A 22,673-nucleotide genomic window follows, 5' to 3' on the forward strand; every position below is an offset into this window, starting at 1 on the left:
CAACTGACTACTAAACTTGAGATGCTGTGGATTCACCAATGAAGATTTAAAGTGCTTCCACTAAAGGTGTGTGTGGTGGGGGTAAATGTTTGGCTACAGCTATGGTGCTAATGTGAGGACACAGCATTTTAATGCCTACCATTTCCAGGATTATCATCTCCAAGGGGTAGGTGGTTTTGCCAGGTCTGGTTGTTGGGATAGAGAAGAAATACTCCGAAGGATAAATATTGGGAGCAAGATCAAAGGAGAATTAGTAAGCCTGCCGGGTCTGTTTCTGCGTCATTCAAACCTAACTCCAGCATTGCTAGATGGGTTTGGCAGACACAAGAGACATTGCCACATCTGGACACTGTATCGGTGTCACAACACAAATGTCACCCGATCATATTGCATTAGGGAAAGAGATGGCTGTTTTCCCATTGCTCTCTGTCAGTCTCATTCAGCTCTCATGCCAGTGTACATCAAGGAGGATTCCAGGACATCCAGGGTGTCAGCCGTACCAGTGTACAATTGGTGTGCGAGCTGAATAAAGGCACAGCTATTTTTCCTTACTACGGGAGCAAAAAGAGTAACTCAGGTTCAAGTTTGCCAGAACTAGTGGCCAAAAAGTCCTAAATCTGAATTTCCTCTGGCAGCAAATAACTCATCTCTAAAAAGAATGTTCTTGTTTCTAAAAATGAAAGTGCATTATTCAAGGTCCAACTTTGCAGCCTCTGCCTTTGAGAGAAGCAGCCAGACCCCTTTGAAACCTTACTTTACCTTTGTAAGTAACCTGCAGGAGGCAAAGAACTGGAAAGTATGCTGCTAATATAGTTGGGCAAGAAACACCACAATAAATTCCAGTGTAGGCACTTCTTTATCCTGAAAAGTGGTTAGCAAGAGGAAGGTGGGTGGAGTAGAGACACAAGGAAAAGGCAAACTTGGCATCATTCATGTGTGGTTTGAACTGTTATGATTCAAAATGTCAGGCTTGGTACATGTGTCATGTTTTCCATGGTAAATGAATTCAGCAGCAAGTTGTAACTTTGCCATTCTCCCTTTTTTTTTTAAAGTCACAGGATCAAATATGACTTTAAATTGGATTACTGTAAAACATGCCAGAATTATTCTTATCTACCTCAAACGTGTGTTTTCTTTTGAACTTCCAGCTGATATTTCAGCTAAGTTCTATATGGAATGATTTGACATAATAGGAATGTTAGTAAAAATTATTAAAATAGAAATAGATAAAGATAAACCAACTGGGACTTACTGACGTTCATCCTTTAACTTATCTGATATCACTTTTCTTTGATGTGCCTGGTTGGGGTACCTATTCTCCAGCTAGAAGGTAAGCTGTCTTCATTGCCCTCACACAGACATGTTCTAGCTCATACCAGACCTGTGCCTCGGTAGTGCCTCTTCAACATAACCCAGTGGTGATGCATCTAAATGGGGGTTTTGCTGGATTGCTGTGCTACAGCCTGGACTATGGAGAGTTGATCTGCACAGTGCACAAATGTTTTCCTCTCTAACTCCCCAGTGCGGGCCCAGCTGGAGCACTCTACGTCTCCTTTAATGATCATCAGTGTAATCCTGCTTGAAATCCTTAGTGCCCCTAAGTGAGGACATGTACTTCTCACACTAGCCCTCTGAGGGCTAGGCAGGCCCAATCAATCAATTAAGTGTCATGCACAGAAGAGCTATTTGGGCTAGAAGAAAGCCACTAATTGGAATCTAGCTCACCTGTGAGGAAACATGTGGGCCTTACATAAAGCGAAGAGACTGGCAACAAAAAGGAAGCTGCTGGGTGAAGAGACAAGATTCCCTGAGACCCTCTAGACCCCTGGAAAGAGGGGCTTGTCTAGTATGAATGGAAGCAGCAGAGGAAGTTGAGGGTGAGGGTGAGCAGAGGAAAGAGGGTGAGAGCAGTAAGATTAGGGAAGATGCAGATTTCAATTGTTTCATAAAAGGCCCTGGACTGGAATGGAGAGTTGCGGGTGAGCCTGAGTTCCCTTACAAACTGAGGCCACACCTCCGAGTGGCCAAGGTTGGATGAAAGGATACCAGGCTAAATAGACAACAACCTTGCTTTTTGGAACTCAAGGGCTGCACCATTATGTGTGCCAACAATATTCATTCTAACTGTGTGGTCAGGAGGCACATATACTCTTCTTTCCCCAGTCAAAGAGGCTAGCTAGAACCAAAATGGTCCTATGACAAGTTTTAAAGGGGAAGGGGGCTGCTCGAACATCTCCCAGACAGCAGCTCCCAAGAAATCCCTCTCCTGTCTGTGCTATGCCACAATACATTACACTGCACCCATACCTCTGCATCACCATTGCCCACTTGCAGCCTGCAAATACCTTCACCAAAGCAATTATTTTTATTAATTGGCTAAGTAAGAGGAAAAAACACAAATAAACCATATGGATACTTTTTACGAGAAAGTTTTTCTATCCCTACTCAAGTGAGTTTACACTGCCACTAAACCTGAATGCACAAATTATGGCAACGCACGAAGCAAGGCAGGGGAGAATTTCTCTGGGAAATCTAATGGCCTGTGGAGGTCACATTAGATGATCACACTAGTCTGTTCTGGTCTTAGCATCTGTGAATCAGGGCCATAGTTACTTACCAAACTTATCCATTCAAAACCACTGTGAAAAGCAAAAGCCCACACAATTATTTCACTAGGTAGGAATCTACTCAGAATTTTAAGCCATCACTAACTCTTCAGGCTGTACAGCCTTCAGAACCAATGTTCGCAGAAACCTCCAGAACCCACCTCACAGTGACTATCTGCCCACCATCCAGCACAATTCCATTCATCTGTGCTATGAAGATGGCAGCAACTGCTTCATAAAGGGCAGTCCCATCCATGTTAATTGTTGCTCCAACTGGCAGGACAAATCTTGTTACACGTTTATCAATGCCCAAATTTTCTTCAAGACAACGGAAAGTGACAGGTAATGTACCAGCACTGAAAGAATGAGCAAAGAAATGGAGAAAGACAGGGTTATGTGGTACGTAATATTCTGGAACAATGGAACAAGACCAAAACTACTGCCATTTTGCTACGAATATTTCCTTTCTCAAGTCCAATACATGCATTAAAGAGAGTGAAACCAAACAAAAGATACTGGGGAAAAACAAGCACAGTGCTTAATTCACACTTTTAGTACCTCATTGCTAGAAAGCTGGCAACATTAGTATATTTTTTACCCTTCTTTGCCAGGTTTTTCTTGTATTCAATCCTCCTGTGGTCATAAACCCTTTTTTCAATCCACACACACTTCAGGATTAATGGGAGGCAGAACTCCTGGTTGCACAGAGGCTATCTGGACTTTCTCCCCAATTTATGTATTATTTCTTGATTTTTTTCAAAGTAACTTTTTGCTATGGGAACTCAAAGGAATACCGAAGGGTAAAATCTTGCATTTTGTGAGGGTGCTTGAGTCAGAGAAGCCTGGGCTCTTGTACTATTCTAGGGGGCATGGGAAGAACACACATCCTGTGTACCTTTCCTTCACAGAGCTGGGGTGGACAGAAAGGTTGGCACTGACGAACAGGAGTTTATGTGGACGTTCCCTGTTTCCCCAGAAGGGCCATGTCTACACTAGCCCAACTCTTCGAAATGGCCATGCAAATGGCCATTTCGAAGATTACTAACGAGGTGCTGAAATGCATATTCATCGCCTCATTAGCATGCCACTGGCCGTGGCGCTTCAAAATTGCTGCTTTTCGCCGCCACGCAGCTTGTCCAGATGGGGCTCCTTTTTGAAAGGACCCTGCCAACTTTGACATCCCCTTATTCCTATCTGGCTGATTTGCATGGCCATTTTGAAGATCTGGGCTAGTGTAGATGTAGCCAAGATTTTTTTACCTCACTGGACCTAAGTAGTCCCAGCAGAGTATTCCATAGCCACACTTTCTTCCAGTGAGTTGTGATTCCTCTCTCTGCTGCCCAAATATGCTTAGTTCAGCTGAAGGATGTCTGTAAATTAATGAATCCAACTCATATTTCATATATATATTCATTTTCAGTGTTTTTCTCTGGCCCAGTCCTCCACTAAATTAACTTGGTTACATCCTGAGCAGAGTCAACTCTATAAAGTGAATGTTTTTCTGGGGAAATTCCTACAGAGCAGTTACTCAGTGTAAGTGGTAGCCGAAGCATGTCTGTACCAGCTCGTTTGCATACCTCCAGCTGAGCTAATGGAAATTGTTGAAAGATCCTCCTGATTACTGTACCAATACTATTTTGGTCTGACAAGAATGTTAACTGTTGCTTACAGTGAATGGAACAAAGAGCTGAACTCACTAAAATATGCTATAATACATCTTTCCTGCATGGTGCACACACTGCCTTGCAACTTTTAATGAACTCATTCTTAGTGCGCAAAGTGATGCTATCAAGTAGGAAAATATAATTATCCCCATTTTACAGGCAGATAAAGTGAGGAAACAAAATATTATGTGACTTCTTCAATATTGCAAATGGAGTAAATATCAAAGGCCAATCTGATGTTCACATTCCTGGCTCCCAGTCCTGTGATCAGAATGCTATGTTGCTCTTCTGACTCACTGAGGATTTTATTAAAAGAACTACATGAACCAGGTAAATAGCTTCAGCCCATTCTATTCTGTGATTTAGTTTTAATGTGTGATGTTTGTTTACCACAGGCAATCAAATATTCATTCTGTGACGGCACACACTTAGAGTACCTAAAAAAGACAGAATACTTTCACTTCTAGATAGGAAATATAAGCCATATTTTCCCATGCGCTGCCTAAGTACTAGTCTGTGTATATGGCTGTTTACATGACTGAATGTATATTGTAGGTCACAGACTTTTTGTTTTTTTCACTCTGCTATGCTGTGCTGTCTCTTCCATGACAAAGTGATTTCCGTACCTTATTATTTAGAAAGGAAAAACTCAGTTCACTGACACTCCATTGACATTTAGTCAAATAAGGTTCATTTTTTTCCTGCATAAGTAGGAATAAATCCCACCTACAGTCACTTTTCACAAATTGGAGCACAAGTGAAAGTCTGTACATGGCAGTGCTGCTGTTGCTGACTCTTACTGATTTTGTCATTCACTCTGAGGTCTTGCCTCATAACTGAAAAACAAGCAAGCCTTTTGCATGGTAATTTCAATGTCTCTTTCAGCATAGGTAAATTTTGAGCCCCTAAATGATGTTCCTAGGACGAGAAATGTTTATCATCTCTTCAGGAACTGTAGAGTAGGTAAAAGCAGTACAAGATTCTCCATCTTGTCCTATTACCCTAATATTGGTCTACAGAAGTATGCCACACTTGTCTGAAAGACACAGAAGAACAGTTCTCTCAGTAAGATTTTGAGTAATTATTTCCTTCTGATTGAGGAGAATTTAGTTCCCTGTCGTGAAGCGCAGAGAGCTCCCAGGATGGATACCTGTTGTGTCCTCTCTTTGGTAGAGAAGAGACCATGTCTGAGTTCTTATAAATATAAAGAAAGAACTTTATTCTGGTCAAACTGCACAGACAAACCTTTGGTTCTTTAACTCAGACCGTCCTAAACAGCTTTTGTTACTCAATGTTATCACTCATGATATTCCTAAATCCTAGCCTGGAGGAAGCAATCAGGATAGAACTGCTGGTGACAGTACAGGATCTTTATCTACCTCTTGTGCTCCCTACTTGAACCCTAGCTTTACAACTTCATTTGGAAGAAGCAATGTAATATCATGAAAAAGCATGACACCTGAAAGAATGGAAACCTCTAAAGACCTCTGTATGTGCCATAAGCTATGGGCAAAGCAATTTAGTCATAACTGTTTATTCGTATATATTTTTTTCAAATAGATTAAGATGATCAAAAGCTGTTGACTGACTGGTATTTAACGATAAAATAATTTTCTAGTAAAAGTGAGAACAGCAGCTGCAGAATGTTTAAATGGCAGCTAACAAGCTGCTAAAATATAAATAAGGTGGCCTTTCACTTCAAGTACCTGGAAGCCGTGCCAAGAGCTGTGATCCATGCCTGGAAAATGCCAGCTAGGAATGAGAAGGGGCTTTTCCGTGTAATCATGAAGTACAGTGAAGGCAAGAAGATCCCTCCATGGATGAGAAGGCCCACGATAACTGTTACCATGTACATTCCAAGTTGCCTGGCAACTACCTCTAAGTCCTTAATTGCAATGATTTTCCCACAAATAAGGCAGGCAATGCCCAAAGGGGAGTACCTAGAGAGAAGCAGAGAAAAAAAAAAAACCAAACAGAAACAACAGATGGAACTGATCCAGGCAGCCATAAAAGCAATACCAATATTTGGCAGCATTTGCCAGTATACCCAGGGCAAAACTGTCATTTTGGTTAGTCAGTGATGCAAAGCATCTGTTCGCTTCAGAATTGTAATAACTATCAGCCACAGCTGTAAAAGAACGTTAGTTTTCTTCACCGATATCCCTCTGTCCTAGAGAAACACTGAGTGATGCTGGCAAATTCCTCCTATTCATCTTTGCCTGGAATTTTTAGAGTTAATGTGGCAGGGGAGGAGAATCAGCTTCCTGTGTTCATATAAGATAAAAGCTTTCTTCTTGTGTACAAAGGTGCAGTTGCTCCAGCTATTTGCACATTGCTGGTCTATATGTTCGAGGTTGTAATAAAGACTGAAATCAAAATGTCTCTCTTCACAAAAGCTACAGTGTCTATTTGTGATTGGTGACCAGAGTGTAAAACACAGGCCAAGTGAGCAAATGAGGCTGTTGTTTTACCTCCTTGTCAGCTATCATTACACACCATCTCACACAGGTAGGTATCATCCTTCAGCCCCTCTGGAAGCCTCAAAGCACCAGTTACATTCCAGACACTCATCAATACCATTTGTTGATGAACTTAATCCATGTATTACACTTAGGGAGGAATATGTTAGTCCTCTGACTAAAAGGGGCAGGTGGAGTAGTATGTCAGACTCCCAGGGTGCCAGGGACACAGGGTGAACAGTGTGTCATGTTATATGTGTAGCAAAGGTGCAGCCAATTCTATTCGTGCACTTCCCAGGTGCTGGTGGTCAGTTCATAAGGCACATGGACTAATCCTGACACAAACAAACACAGACCCAAAGTGGTGTGTAAATTAAAACTGCTCGAAATCCTAAAGCGCTCTCTCTCGGCACTCCCCATTCCTGCTAGCCAAGGTACGACTTCGTTGTGTAGTGGGTGGATGAGGGAAGGAGCTTTTTGCTCGCTTGCTCTCTCATTCATTAGTGCAGGACCTACAATGTGCCAAAAGTTGTGCAACATGTTCCTTTTTGAAAGGCCAGCTGTAGATGACATGGGCATATTTGGCACTTGGATGTAAACAGGATATAGCTCTGTGGCAACTCTCAAATGCTACAGAAGAGAAAAAATCCTGCTCCAGAAATGTAAACAAGGCCTCCATCCCAAATAGGTACAGTCACTCTGTCGCTGGGGCATGGAAGGGAAGCTGTTCTGAAAGGACAGGCCACACACTTGCCTAGAGACAATTCAGGTCAGTGCTTCTTACTCTGCTGATTTTATAGAATACAGACTATGCATGTGGCCTCACAGAGGACACGGGAGGAGACTTTTTTATTTTGATGCCAACCCTTGGAATCTCATTTTGTTGGAATGCATATTTTGGGCAAGCCAATTTCACTGCAGAACTCTCGAAATAGAGCATGTCTCTTGGCTCCTCTGTAATTATAACTCTGAGCCAAGACTTTATTATTACGCTAGACTCACAAGAGAAGCTTAATGTTATTATGTTTTGAAAGGATGTTTGTTTTTTACTGAAGAGAACATCTATAATAAATGTGATATTTTTACAGTAGTATTAAAGGTCTGAAAATGGTGCATGTCTTGGAGCTCTGTAGGCAGAAAATGACAGTATGACTGTCATCTTCACAAATGTTTTGAAATGCACCTCAATTATCACCCCACCCCATCCCAAAAAGGAAACAATGTTAACCATCTTTGTAATGGTTTGAGTGCACAATCTTTGTAATGGTTTCAAGAGCCACACCAGCTAAAATCTTTAGCCATATTGGCTGTCAACAAAGTATAGTGTGTCCACTCTGCAGCCAACTGTAGCTTGTTTTTTTTTTTTTTTTTGCATCGTAGAACTTACGGTCTTGACTTACCACATGATCATAGTCACTAGTTTCATTACAATTTCATTCAGGATGTTGAAGAAATCCACCATCATCTTGGCTTGTTCTCCCATCTTCCCCATAGCTATGCCAAAAGCAATGAAGAACCCTATCAGGCCTGTTGGAGGGATCACAACAAAATGAATCACCAGTTAGGAACCTGAATCTTTGCAGCTCTGTCAGAATAAAGCCAGCCTGTTAGGGTTACCCTGTTAATTTAACCTTCAAACAACTGTGCTATATTTCACAGTTGAGATGCAGTATCTCTTGCGCTAAATTGTCACAATGGAAACATATTTTAAGACGTGAGAAGATTAAAAATGCCAAAGATTCCTTTTGGTTGAGCTAGTCACAAGAATTGTGTGTGTGTGTGTGTGTGTGTGTGTTGACAGATGGGGAAGAGGGATTCCCTTTGCATCTCCCTGAAGTTTGTCCCATGTACAGGGCAGAACCATAACAGTTTCTTCATTTTTTTTTATTTACATTCTTTATTTTCTACTAGCCTATATATTCCAATGCATAGAGACTTTTTTCGTATATCAGATTATATATGGTATTAGAGGATGACTCAATCAATAAAATAATAATAGCGAATTTTCAGTATTCTATTTGATCCTTTTTAAAAGGAGGGAAATAGAGTCCCATTGGATGGCCTCTGGGCACTGTTCATATATAGAGAGGACATAAAAGAAGTGGACCTGCCCATCAAAGGAACACTCATAACATAGATTTCCTGGATATCAAAAAGACTGTAGAGCAGGGGACAGCAATGTTCCGAGGTAGAGTGCTGAAATTTGACCTTTTGACCTCTATGTACAGGCCAATTGCAGGTGATACTTTTTGAAGCACTAATAGTCCTACTTACAACAGCTGCATTAGTTCATAAATTAAGATGCAGAGCTTTACCCTTTAGGTGGTGGTTGGCAGCATTAGCTGGTCTTTTATTAAGCCACAGGTGGCATGGCTTTGAGCAAGCTCCCATCTCCATCGGGGAGCTGAGCTCCTGCCTCACGTGCCGATGAAAATCAACTCATATAACACTCTTGGCACCTATGTCAGGGGTTGCTGACCCCTGCTATAGAGGGCTCACAGGCCTGACAAAGGATATGGCCAGATCCCGGTGACCTCCAGTTGCCACAATACCATCTAAGGGTCATGTCCATCTTTGCCTAAGTTTAGAGCAGCCCTGATGTGGTTCTGCCCTGTACATGGGACCAACTTCAAAATACAAGGAAATGCAAAGGGAGTCCCTCTTCCCCAGCTCTCAGTGCATGCACGCACGCACACACACTACTTGTGAGTAGCTCAACCAAGAGGAATAATATGTGTTTTAATCTTTCCCCATCTTAAATTATGTCTATACATATTAAGGGATTAATGCTGTTCCAGGTTAAATGAATGAGAGCAAGATCTCCCTTTAAATTCTATGGGAGCAGGAACAGGCCCAATATCAAAGGAAGTTGTAACCATTTTAAAGAAATGGAGGAAACTCTTGGGTATTAGAAAACCAAAATGAGAATAAATTGAGCAAATGAGTACACTAGGGCTTATTTGATATTGTATATATTCTTAGGATTAGTGTGCTCTAGTGAGGCTTTGCTGCCTCGGAATTTCCTGGGATAAAGAGGCAGATCTGAGGTTATTAACTGACATGGCTAGGAAGCTCAGCAACCCTCAAGAGGTTGAAATGTGAGATAAGATGGAAGTTGAGCAATTACCTTGTGTGTGAGCTCACTTGGGAACTTCCCTTGTCAAAAAGCTGAGTCCCATTGGTACACAAAATCAGAGGGAAGAAAGTGGTTTCAGATGACAGAAATGATGAGTTTGCCTATCCAAAACCTCACCTGTTTGTATGGCGAGGTTGTACTGGAGTCTTGTGTGTGGAAATAAAGGATATGTGTCAGTGTATGCTGTAGCACATGGAGGGATGTTTTGCTAAAAAACTCTTGGATAGTCACCAACCAAGTAATTTTCTGGAATCCCAATTGTATTCAGAAAATTTTAGTAGGTGTTTTTGTTCACTTAATACCAAACTAGCAGTCGCATTACTCACAGAACTCAACTTTGTAGGAATTTGCCATCCTCCTCTAATTTAGGCAACTTTGAGGCTATTCACTCTGGCTACATCTACACTAGAAGCATCTGTCTACAGAAGTAACTGTTGGAAGAGATATTCAGACAAAATTTCGGTCAACAGATCCTGTCTACGCATAAAAGCAGATCGATCTTTTTGATTTGCTCTGTCGACAAAAGAGCCCCCCAGAGTGTCTACAGAGTTTTTTTGTCAACAGTTTCTGTCTACAAAGTACATTTTGGCTGGCTATACATAGAGAAGTCCTGCTGGCAGCTTCATCCTAATGAGCAATCTTGCAGTTGCAAATGGCTGCTTTTTAGCATTCTCCTATGACTCGTTAGCATAGTTGCGCGAGATCTTGCTGCTGGCAGGGAGTGCTACCAGCAGCAAACAGGCCATGTAGACGTGCCTCTTCTGGCAAAAACACCCTCTTTTGCCAGCCCCTTATGCCTGTTTACTTCCAGTAGCACCCTCTGCTGGCAGCAAGATCTTGTACAGCTAATGAGCCATGGGAATACGCTAACGAGCAGCCATTTGCAATTGTGAGATTGCTCGTTAGCATGAAGCTGCCAGAAGGATGTCTCTGTGTAGACCCAGCCTTTGTGTGTAGATGCTCCATGAGTTTTGTCTACAAAACCCCAGTTTAGCTACAAAACTCCCTAGTGTAGACATAGCCCCTATGTTTTTATTTTTCATCTGTCTGCCCCTACACATTAAGTCATCCTGGGGCAAACTACTTTAGTAATGGTATCATATAAGCTGTAGTGTTATTGGCTCATTACTGTACAATATAGAAGTAGATTTATTTTCCTCTGCTTCAGAAATGTATTGGCCTATCTGTCACTCTTGTTATTAACGGCATTGTCAGTGGGATACAGTTGTCTCCAAAACATAGCACCAAATCTAATGCTTTACTTGCATTATCCACATTGTACATAAAGAAACAAATACTAGTGAGCCTGGTAGCATTCTTCCATGGAATGATATATAATAAGCATGGATGTGTGTTCAAACAGTCAAATATTTGGCTCAGTTGTTATCTAGGCTGCACAAAGGGAAGCAGAAACCTTCCTTAAGTGCTTGAGTAGCTAACAGGGACAGGAGACTGGGTGGGTGTAGCATGTCTACTCCTCTTTTGCTCCCACAGATCAGGTGAGTAGTCAGGGATGGATAGGGAATGGGCAGAACCTTAACTCCATCCCCATTTTCTAGCCAGCACAATTGTAATTTAGTGCTTTTAAAGGTTAGCTAGAAATTACTCTCCCCTGAACAAAGAGGAAGCAGGAAGGGAATTATGACTCTGTCTAACAATGTCTCCGAGGGATTTTCCTTAGCTAGTGCAGTTTACAAATCGCATCTCCAGATCTCTTGTTTTGGCTGTACCTAAAGTCACATCTTAGAACAAAGTGCCCAGGAGACTGACATTTTTGTCTCCATCTCACCTTTGGGTATTCACAGTCTAACAGATTAACAGCGACGATGTCTTGAGTACTTCTCAGCCCTTCTACAAGATTGCCAATGAGTGATAATCATGGAGTCTGATTCTGTGATGTGGGCACACAGGCACTGGGAACAGGACTGAGACCATCAGGTTTGTATCATGTAGGTCAACAAAGAGCCAACACATGGTGGCCACTGTTGGTGATTCATGGCATAGACCAAATATGAACTCCAGAATTAATCGTACCAACCTGACTATCCACTGATTGTCACTGCAAAGCAAGGGCTGGTGCATTATCAACATGCATTTCAACAGAAGACTAGTTTCTTTACCTAAGACATTCATTCCATCTTTAAACTCAAGCCCCTTTTTAATGATCAGCTGAGCTTCTGGCAGTGCTTCAGTCATCGTCTCATTCATCATTGCAAAGACGGAGTCAGTGACATTAGGAGGCTCTTCAGTTTGCGGGGTCACCAGCACTTTCTTGGTGACAGTTTGGATCTAAAGGAGTTGCAAGATGGGAAGAGAATGAAATCAGAATGGGATTTAACACATACAAGCGGTCAAAAATAAAATAATAATCTTGACTCCCCATTCCAAATAACCCCAGGCAGTGCTGTTTTTAAAAGATCAGACCACGCACTCCACCACCTTTAATCTTCTTCCAAAAGTAAGTTAGTTTGTAATAGTGTCAAGCACAACTAACTCCTGTTCCAAAAGAACAGCAAACTGTAATAAACACATGACCTCTTGCACACAGGCACTTCCATCCAAAAAAGTCACAAAATGCTTCATTTATTCTGGAGTGTGTAATAGCAGCACTTCTATATCGACACCATTATGCAAGAAAGATGTTTACCCAGAGAGTAATCTCAGCAGCAATGGTAATTTAGTTCAATAATGTTTTGATATTTCCAACACATGTGACTGGCTCCTTTTTAGGCTGGTTCAAGGTTCTCATCTGTCAGAGCTGAAATAAAACTGGTATACATAGGGGCCCTGCTGGGATGGTAATGAATCTGAGAGCTGGACTGCAGAAGAAATATATAATCTGCCACACCCCTGTGGCTAGCAACCACAGAGGATAACCCAAAACATTCTACCACTGGTACCTGGAAAAGCATCTGCTATTTCTAGATGCAAAGATAGCAGGATCTCATTAATGATAGCACTCAGAATTAACCTCAGTATACAACAACTGGACAAGCTACTGCAAAATTCAACTATTAGGAATACAGAGCCATTTCTGCAGCTTATCCAGATACAATTGTACCTGCAGCTTGATGAGATGGCTTAAATGGGATATATTGTGGGTGATGCCCTAATTCAAAGCCTTATTTTACTCCTGTTTAAAAATGTACCTCCTCTAAATTTAGAAAATAAAAATGCTCAGTGAGACTAGAACACTGACAATGTGTGACAAACTCTTCATCAACCCTGAAGCCAGCCAACAGTTGGGTGGATTGGTTTTTGTTTTTATTTGATTTTTATGTTTGTTTGTTTATCTGATTTGATTTCCATCTTGAGAATTTTATCCTCCTGTGATTTGTATGTGAGATAGACAAAATGTAAAAGCTGTGTAGAGCTACAGAAATAAACAGGGGATGATGTTTCAGAACACGCACAACTCCCTCTGGCATCAATTAAAGCTGAAGGTCCCCAGCTCATCCCAGAATCAGGCCCATAATTACTGGTGATAAAGATGCTGACATCAAAGTACAGGTTCAGATAAGCATCTTGAAAGCAAAATATGCCTATCTGGACATTACCATCATCCTTCTAGATCACATATTTAGATGAGATAGTGTAATGCTTTCTAGAGGTATATAAACTCACGCACTAGGCGTGGCTGTGAAGGCAAATAAAGAACTGCATTATCGGAAAATCAGATTTACAAATACCATTTTTTGAGCCCAAAAATAATTCAAAAGGCTCACAAAAATCTTAAAGGCAGCCAGGTTCAACCTATACTTTGCATGCTCCCTGGCTGTGTCTACACTTGCATTGCACTTTCAAAGAGGCATGCAAATGAGGAAATCGAAAATGCAAAGGAGGTGCAGATTTACATATCTGGCACCTCATTTGCCTACTCTTCTTCTGAAAGAAAAGAAGCAGTGTAGACGTGGCTCTTTTGAAAGTAAAACCCATCTTCGAATAGTAAGAAGGGTTCTTTCGAAGATGGGGTTTACTTTCGAAAGAGCCACATCTACACTGCTTTTCGTCTTTCGAAAGAAGCTCTTTCAAAAGGTGAATATGCACATGAGGTGTCAGGTGTGTAAACCTGCACCTCCTTTGCATTTTCAATTTCCTCATTTGCATGCCTCTTTCGAAATGCAATGCAGGTTTAGACACAGCCCCTGAGTCTCTTTACTATCATCTATTTGGCAGACAGGGAAATAGTATCTCTCCCTGCTGGAGCATTACAATTCAGTGCCATTGCCATTAGTATTACAAATTCTGCTAAAAGACTTCTTGCGTCCAAGGCCACTGGGATGTATTGAATAGCCACTGAACTATTCCTGATAACCATAAGAAAGGAAAGCAGTATTTGACACCACTTAACCTGGGGGCGGGGGAGGAAGAGAAAGGACCCCAACCTCTCTGGTAACCAAGAGGGGAGCAAAAACTACAGAAGCCAGTATGTGAAAGTTAAAGCTGAACAAGAAAAGATATGTGTCTTTATGGCAGAAGCTTTGGCAGGAGCTAGTTGGGAATTTGTTCAGATAAACTATAGGAACACTAAAAAGCTCGTTTTGCCCCCACCCTCCCCCCCATCTAAAGTCCATTGAAGTCACTGGAAGTCTGTCCATTGAGTTTGGTAGGCTTTGGACGGGAATTATATGGGGCAATGTTATACAAGTGTCAGCTGAGCCACAGGTGGCTAGCTGAACTGTGTACACTAGTCACTAACTGTGCCCACTGAACAGGACATATAAAAAGTCCAAGAAAAGTATTGGATATTAGCAGCTTAATTCTCCTTCATTCTTTTTCCCACTCATTCTCAGTCCCTGTCTATGGATATTTGATCCATTTTCTACAGATCAAGGGATTCATTCTCCTCCTATCCGTAATACACATTGGGATGAAGTGTAGGTAACAGAACTCCATTTATGAGAACACATCTCAGATTTCAAACATGGTGGTTTTTAGCCAGCCATGGTTGGACCACATGACCTCTGTCCCCAGGAGGATTTGGGAACATTCTGAAGATACACTTTGTAACCACCAACGCCTCTGTGGTTTTTCATGACAGTCTGGGGAAGAAATAAAGTTCTCATGGTCCTTTTGGCATCTTAAACCGGCCCCTCTTTGTGTTCTTTACTCCTCACCCAATCCTCCCACCGGTAGCTATAGCTCCTGTTCACATTCTGTTTTAAGTGGTACCGTTTAGGAGTATCTAAGAATGGGTTTATCTTGTTTGGCTGAACAAAAATAGGCTGTATGGTTGCAAACAATTTAATTTTACAAAAAAAGCATCTCACTCGCAAGAAAGCTTGTGACAGACGAACCGGGAAGCATATGTTCTTTTTAAGCATTTCTTTTATCTCTTACCAACACTGTGCTAATTTTGTGCTGGTGAAAAATGATTAGAGGAAATATTTAACTACAGAATGAGTATGGAATATGCAACAGCAATGTAAATCTCCACCTTTCCCTGCCATAGGCCCCACAAGATGCCTTACATCTGACCTTAGGCAGCTCAGCCATTTGGCTCTATTATTCACATAGATCTTGTTTTCCAGACAGACCAAGAAGTTGCTGTATGGAATAGTTGGTTTGGGGTTGTGGACACCTGATCACTGGGAACTTGCCTGAAATCACAAATACATTTCACAGACAGCATTGGACAACTATCAGATCAGTCACTAATACCTGGGCTGAATTCAAATTCAAGCTTCAGCTTGGAGTTGAAATGTTCCATGTCTCAGCAACCAGCCAGCACCTAGCATTTCAAGAGCATTAAATACTGTACATAAAGAATGAGTAAATTTAAAAAATATTACTTAATAGTGAAATGAAAAGGCTTTTTTCCAAAAAATTGCCTCAAATAAAAGTTCTTCAGAACTGAAATCCGTTACAAAGTTACGACAGAATAAAAGAGTTGTAAACTATTTGTCTTCTTGATTTTCCTGCCCGAAACTGTAGTTTTTGTCTATTTCACATACAACTATTTTCTTTTGTTCTGTCATAACTTTGCTACTGATTTCCATTGTTAAGAACTTTTATTTGAGTCTATTTGCCCCCCCATTCGCCCCCCTCAGTAATTTAATGAAGCTCAGTAGGTGAAAGACCGAACACACATCTTGGCTGTTAAAAGATTTTTGCATTTGAAAAGAATCTGGGTAATAGAAATATTTACCTGCTGGAAGCAAGCTTGGACCAGATTTTCAGGGAACAGGTTCCGGATGAGATCCAAGAAAGCATCCAAACTGGATACTTCATCATTTTTCTTCCCTTCTCCCAGCTGCTTCTTGAGTTTTGGGTTTCCTGGATGGATGGCTAAAACCAGAATCACCCCTAGCACAGCAGCAATGATAGTAGTGGACATGTAGTACACCATGGCTCTTGTGCCCAATCGGCCACTAGCTTTAGCATCCAAACCTGACAATCCTGTGTTTTTTCAAAAAAATGCAATGGGAGTAGTTATTAGGCAATTCATCAAATTATCACAAATCATCTGGTGATTCTGCATATAGTTATTTCAGTTTTTACTGACTCTCTTGTGATGTTTTTCCTCCCTTAGGAATTCTACACAATGTAGATGGGGCCCTAAAGAACCTCCAATTTTTCGCCCATCTGAATAACATGTGTTAAAAGCTCCTGCTACATGTGGAGAAATGGCTAAGATTACTTTCAACTGAATCCTTACTTGAGGGATCACATTCATGAACTAATCACATTCATAGGGCAAAGCAAAGCAACCCTTATTGTGATTCCCTTCTGCTCTTCTATTTCCTGGAAGCCGGTCATTTCAAGGATGACACACAGCTTTGAGCAATCCCTGCTTTCCCGATTTGTGCTGCCGTTCACATAAATCCCACTTTAGGATTTGGTAAAACAGTATATTAGGGAAGTGGTGGCATTCAAGAGAGTAGTGCACATTTGTTTGGACATTAATTGGCTAGCAGCAACAACTATTGAAATCAGTGAAGTTATACCAGAAATGGACTTGACCCATGGAATGCCAATCAGCTATTATTAGTTTCCAGAAATTCACTGTATCACATCAGTATTCTTCCCTTTTCACTAAAAGTGAGCTATGGGGTGTATTTTGCTAGCATCTTAAAGCATTTATTGCTAATAGCTCTCACCTGTAATTAAACTGGATATAATTAAAGGTAGGATCAACATTTTTAACATCCTCATCAGGATATCTCCTGGGAACGCTATTAGCATGACGATATCAGGATCAATGGGAGTTGCCAGGCGAAGAAGACACCCACATAATGCACCCAAGATGACTCCTGAAAGGAGAATTAAAATGGAGTGGTGGAGAAAGGAATCATAGAATCACAGAAGGATAGGAATGAAAGGGACCTCAACAGGTCATCCAGTTCTGTTACCTGCCCTCAAGGCAGGACTGTGTAATAACTAGGCCAGTCTCAACAGGTGTAGGTCTAATTGTACTTAAAAAGTTTCAGTCACAGAAATTCCACAACCGAGGCAATTTATTCCCATGCTTAATTACCCTTACACTAAAGGCTTTTCTACACTGGCAAGTTTCTTGCTCTGGGGTGTGAAAACAAACTCACACCCTGAACATAGCAAGTTACAACATTATAAAATGCCAGTGTAAACAGGCTCCCAATGGCCAAGGTTCCTGCACTGGTACTGAGACCACAATGCTGCATTAAAGTACTGATGCAGCTACGATTTAAACTTGGAAGGGTAGACAAAGCTTTTGGAAAACTTTCCTAATGTCCAACCTAAACCTACCTTGCTGCAATTTAAGCCCATTGCTTCTTACCATACTCCCAGAGGTTAACAAGAATCATTTTTCACCATCAGGGCTGGCAACAGACTTTGCCAGGCCCTGGGCAATGTGGGGGGTGGATTTGGCTCCAGGACCCCTAGTAGGGATGGGGCCTTGGGCAGAAGGAGTGGAACTAGGGACAGCCAGACTTTAGCATGGCCTCATCGAGCCATGCCTCTCCCAGCCAGCCCTCACTAATCTGACACCCTGCAGGGTTCTAATGGTGATTTAAAGGTAGCAACAGCTGTGACTCAGGTTCCTGGGACTTTTTAAATCACCTAGCCCAGGGACAACTGCCCCTTTTGCCCTCATTGGTAGCCCTGTTCACCCTTCTCCGTGTAACAATAGTTTATGAACTTGACAATGCTTATTGTGTCACTCCCAAGCTACTTTTTCCACACTATATGAACCCAGGGTTTTTTTCAGTTTTTCCTCATAGGTCATGCTTTCTAGACCTTTTATCATTCTGGTTGCTTTATCACTAAGTTTCCACATATTTCCTGAAACAGTGTCCAGAACTGGACATAATATTCCATCTGAGGCCTTATCAGCATGGCACAGAGTGGAAACTCGAAGAATAATGGTTTCATAATGCTCCTACTATATTTTGTGCAGTTATCTTTCATTTAATAACCCCCCAGTATTTTGCAAATATTAATTAAGCCTTACAATGCCTTGAGAAGAAGGGAAGTGTAATTAATATAATTGCTGTCCAGCTAGTTGAACTGAAGCACCACGAGATGAAGTCAGTTACTCAAGGATACAGAGACAGTCAGTAGAAGAGCCTGGAAAACCCTTCAGTCCCGAGCCCACTCTTCTGCTTTCATCACTAGAACAGTACCATTGCAAACCCACCATTAGTTTGTCTTACCAAGCACATTTATTTGTTCTGAGTTCTCTGCCTACAGAAGAATGGACAAACAACATCACAGCACAGGGAGAGATCTGATAGCAAGATCTTCTGATGCACATACATTCAACATTTTGTTAACAATGCATGTAATACAATTGAGCTCTTTGAATGGATCGCTGTTAGTAGCCAGTTTGCAAGCTCACAGCAGAGCAGAAAAGACCTGTCTGACTACCCACTTTCAGGACTGTTCCCTGAAGCACAGTAAAATACAGTACACCTTTTCCTCTTTCCTTGGAGCCCGAGTCATGAGCCAGCGTCCCATCGTTTTACGTTCTATGTAAACACAGAATGGAAAGACAGTCCCCACCCCAAACAGCTGAAAATCTAAGTACATCTTTCAAAGACGTGTGCCCTTTCCACTGTTACTGCACGTTTTCATCTCAGCTGTCTCTGTCTTTCTGATCTTAGACCCAGTGTACAATCTCCATTGTAATAAGACACCACAAGAAATCCTGGATTGTGCTCTGAAATTATTGTTGGAATAACTTATGGTTCTATGGTAACATCAGGTTGGTTTGATGAGAAATTAGCTTATTTTTATCATTGTAATCATCTTGGGAAAGTGAAGCAGGCATCTTTGAGCGGATGGCCTAAACTCCAGCTTTCTGCGCATGCAATTTCAGCTATGGGAAGGCTGAATGTTATACTTCTTTTGTACGATATCTGCAGCTGATCATTCAAACTATGGCAAAGTGGCTTGTGAAGTTACTGAATCTGAGAAAAAAAAAAAAGAAGAAAAAATAGAAAGTAGACACTGGGTCAATGAATCCAAAAAGATGGCTCGTAGTGATGCATATTTGAACAGTACCAAAGCCAGACAACACTATTTCAGACTAGGACTCTGAGCCCAGTGTCTGCAGCTAGAAAGACGTAGGAACGAAAACTTGAGTCTTGGATCTGGTAAGTGGAGGAAAGTGTAAAGGTTCAGGTAAATGGATTCTTTATAGTTTCAAAGAACTAGAAAAAAAAGAGAAAACCCTTAATTTTCTTTAGAGGTGATGAAAGACATCACTTAAGTCCTGTTACATTCATAAAACACATGCAGCATAGACATCAACTCTGCAAGGATTATCCTCCAAGCTACTCCATCCATATGCCTTTACCCTGAACTAATGGAACCACGCTTACTGCAGGAAAGAGCAAACTCAGTCTCCACAGCACATTCGCTCCTTGACTGTCCTGCTGAGATTGCCTAAAAGTTAGCCATTGCTCAATGCAAGCACAGCATGTGGTACTGGATGGAAAAACAACAACAAATGTAGGATGCACACAAGCAGGATATAGCTTACCAAATACAGTGAGAGACAGGAGCAGGTTTTTTCTGAGTGACTGGAAGACCTGCAGGCATGCATTCCTGCGCCTTGGTTCCACAGGGCTCAGGTGACTTTCATGCATCCGCACTTCTACCTGCTTAGGCATATTGTTGGCACTAGAAGAAAAATGAATACCAAGTAAGCAGCTATAGCAACAGGTGTCAGAAGTGGGAGAAAACAGTTGAACTTTAAATGTACTGCTGTCACCTGAGGTTGGTGACTCATTCTGAGAGCAAAACATGGAACTTCCCAGCCCTTGTAGAAGTGGAGTTCCAAAAGACACACACCAGGGTTCAGCTAAGGTGGTCATCTGGTGTTGTCAAGGATGATACAAAGGCCTACAAACATGGCCAAATGCACAACAGCTAAAGTGCTGCGGTGTCCTCATTAAGACAGGGAGGCAAGACCTAAGCTCTATCTGCGGTACACTATGACGTTCAGGGCCCAAGCAGCAGGTGTCTGAGTGTGCAAGGCAGATCTAAGTGAATGACCACAGAGAAGAACATCTTGCGCAGTAAGTCACACACTGGCAGCAAAAGCTGCAGCATTTGCTCTCTCCTGGGGAATGCAGAGCCCTGTTTAACTGTCTGGGAGGAAGCTGCACACTAGCCACACTGCCTCTGTGCTCAGATAATGAGTAGCAACATCCTGCCCAACTTCCGAAGGGATATGCTAGAGAGAATTGTGCAAGACTAAGTCAAATGTAACCCTAAAACTATTCGAAGAAAAAGCTAGCTCTACAAGAGTAGACAGGATATGCTGACATCATATGCAAAAGTTATTGCAGTGTGCAGCTACTGAGGGTGAGGTGGATATCCCTTTTTGCTCTGTCTACTTTGCACTGTCCAAGTGATGCTAAGTGCCAGGATCCTTGGTGTAACCTTTCAGATGTGTTGTTAGATTTCCCCACAGCTGTAAAGCTAGCACAAGAAATGTGTCAGGGAGACAAGTAGAATGCCAAGGTAGGGGATGATAGTGTCACAGCCTGCTCCACTGGTGTAAAGTCCCTTCTGCTCCTCTAACTAATGCCAGTTAGGCAGCATCAAATCAAGAAGCTGTAATTGGCTCCCTTATGGACCCCAACTCTGCACAGCTCATGCACAGGGAAGAACTGAGACCAAAATTCCTTTTATTATCCAACATTTCAAAAAAGCCAAGTATTTATGCACTGTGGCCCACATCCCACCACCTTTGCTCACAGCTCATGGTACCTTACACACTGGGAGGCCCATTGAAATGAATAGGCCTCCTCATGCAGTATGGTACTGCTTCTCAGTAAAAGCAAAGCAACTCATCAGAGTCCAGAATGGGTCAAGTTCTGCTCTCAGTTACATTTGTCCACCTTCCTCTGATTTTCACAGAAGCTACTTACATTGCAGTGAGAGCAGAATTAACATAGGCATTAAGTCCCAGATCCCTCTGGAAAGCCAAGGACCATTTACTAAGAACAAATGGAGAGGTCCCGAAATGGTATAGGCACGTAACCCAGTCTGTTAGTCATCCATCCATGTCCATGCAAATACTATGATTCACAGAGAGACCAGCTGTTCAGTTCCCAAGTAACGGGAGAAAGATTATAAAAGTTGAGCACTGCACTTGAGTTGTGATTCTATCACGAACTACACAATCTCTGGTTGGTACTGAGATTTGATATACTATATGCAGTGCACTGGAGCAATATTTTTTCTGTCTGACCTGTGAATAAAAGTCTCATTGCTAGCAGCAATGTTGAAAATTCAGATGCCTAGATCAGGGTGAGCAAACCTTTTTTGTTGCATGCCCCCTTTTTGACCCTGCAATTAGCCAGAGCCCCCCTCCAACCAGTGGGAAGACCACAGGAAGGGATGGAGGCACTCAGGCCACAGCCTCCACCACCTTCCTGGCCACGCTGACGCCACCCCCCCAACAAGTGAACAACAAAGTTTTGCTGCGGCAAGTGCAGACATGAATGCTGCTTTGTCAACAGAAGCAGTCTCCTGATGGCAAAGTGAACCCCTTTCATTGAGGGTGGAAGTATTTTGTCAACAAAAGTGCCAACAAACAGCATTCACAGGAGCTGACTTTTAGCAACAGGGCTGTGTTGACACAGCCTTGCCACTAAAAGCTGCATAGTATAGCTATAACCTGAGATGAAACCTCCTACGGTCAACAAAGGCCCACTATAGCACTTTGCATGAGAGTAGAAGGCATAGGATCAATTTGCTCACTAAATTGCTATTCAAGTGTTATTATCAACAATACTTAGCAGCTAAACACTTTCATCTCCAAATATTTCACTGAGGTAGGAAAGTCTCTCTGTCTGCCTGTTTTCTTCCCTCAGTTGCTTTTAGATAGGGTATTCTTCCCAGTGCTTTGAACAGTGATACACAAGGGCACAAGCGCATACTTGTATTGCTTCTGCCTCAGAGGTAGTTTCATTTCAGTAGGTGACTGTCTCCATTATGACAGCAAATCCCTCTGAGATCCATTTTAGATCATGTCCTTAATTCAGAGGGAAGATGATATTTCTACCATTCAGTGACAGCATGGCGAGGTTCTCTTGTAATTTATTGACAAATGCTCCAGAATATCTAGAACAGAGGTAGTATATAATATAGAATGCTTTTTCATCAGTTAATAAGCTGTTTGTTTTGGTGGAGGACGAAAATATTTTTCTCTCTCTTCTGAATTAGAGAAAGGGGAAAAAACAATTAAAAAGTGAGAAAAAGTGGAATTATTTCCATCAAAAAGAAAACTTAAAACTTTCCTAAAATATACCAACTTAATTGCTTTGATTCTGGAATGGGTTACCTAGGGAGGTGGTAGAATATCCTTAAACTA

At 41.7% G+C, this 22,673-nt stretch overlaps 1 protein-coding gene across 1 annotated transcript in view; it reads right to left on the reverse strand.

The window, feature by feature from the left end:
* Positions 1–19,965, reverse strand: part of SLC1A2 (solute carrier family 1 member 2) — a 32,280-nt gene extending 12,315 nt beyond the window's left edge. The window contains exons 1-7 of the mRNA XM_074998940.1: positions 19,830–19,965; positions 16,966–17,118; positions 16,014–16,264; positions 11,986–12,154; positions 8,130–8,256; positions 5,977–6,210; positions 2,768–2,962 (exon numbers count right to left, since the gene is read on the reverse strand). Of these exons, the coding sequence (XP_074855041.1) occupies positions 2,768–2,962; positions 5,977–6,210; positions 8,130–8,256; positions 11,986–12,154; positions 16,014–16,264; positions 16,966–17,118; positions 19,830–19,959 (1,259 nt within the window). The 5' untranslated portion in view covers positions 19,960–19,965. The remainder of the gene's footprint in view (positions 1–2,767; positions 2,963–5,976; positions 6,211–8,129; positions 8,257–11,985; positions 12,155–16,013; positions 16,265–16,965; positions 17,119–19,829) is intronic.
* Between the last annotated feature and the right edge of the window lie 2,708 nt (positions 19,966–22,673).

Source organism: Carettochelys insculpta, chromosome 6, assembly GCF_033958435.1.
Source record: "Carettochelys insculpta isolate YL-2023 chromosome 6, ASM3395843v1, whole genome shotgun sequence".
Lineage (NCBI taxonomy): Eukaryota > Metazoa > Chordata > Testudines > Carettochelyidae > Carettochelys > Carettochelys insculpta.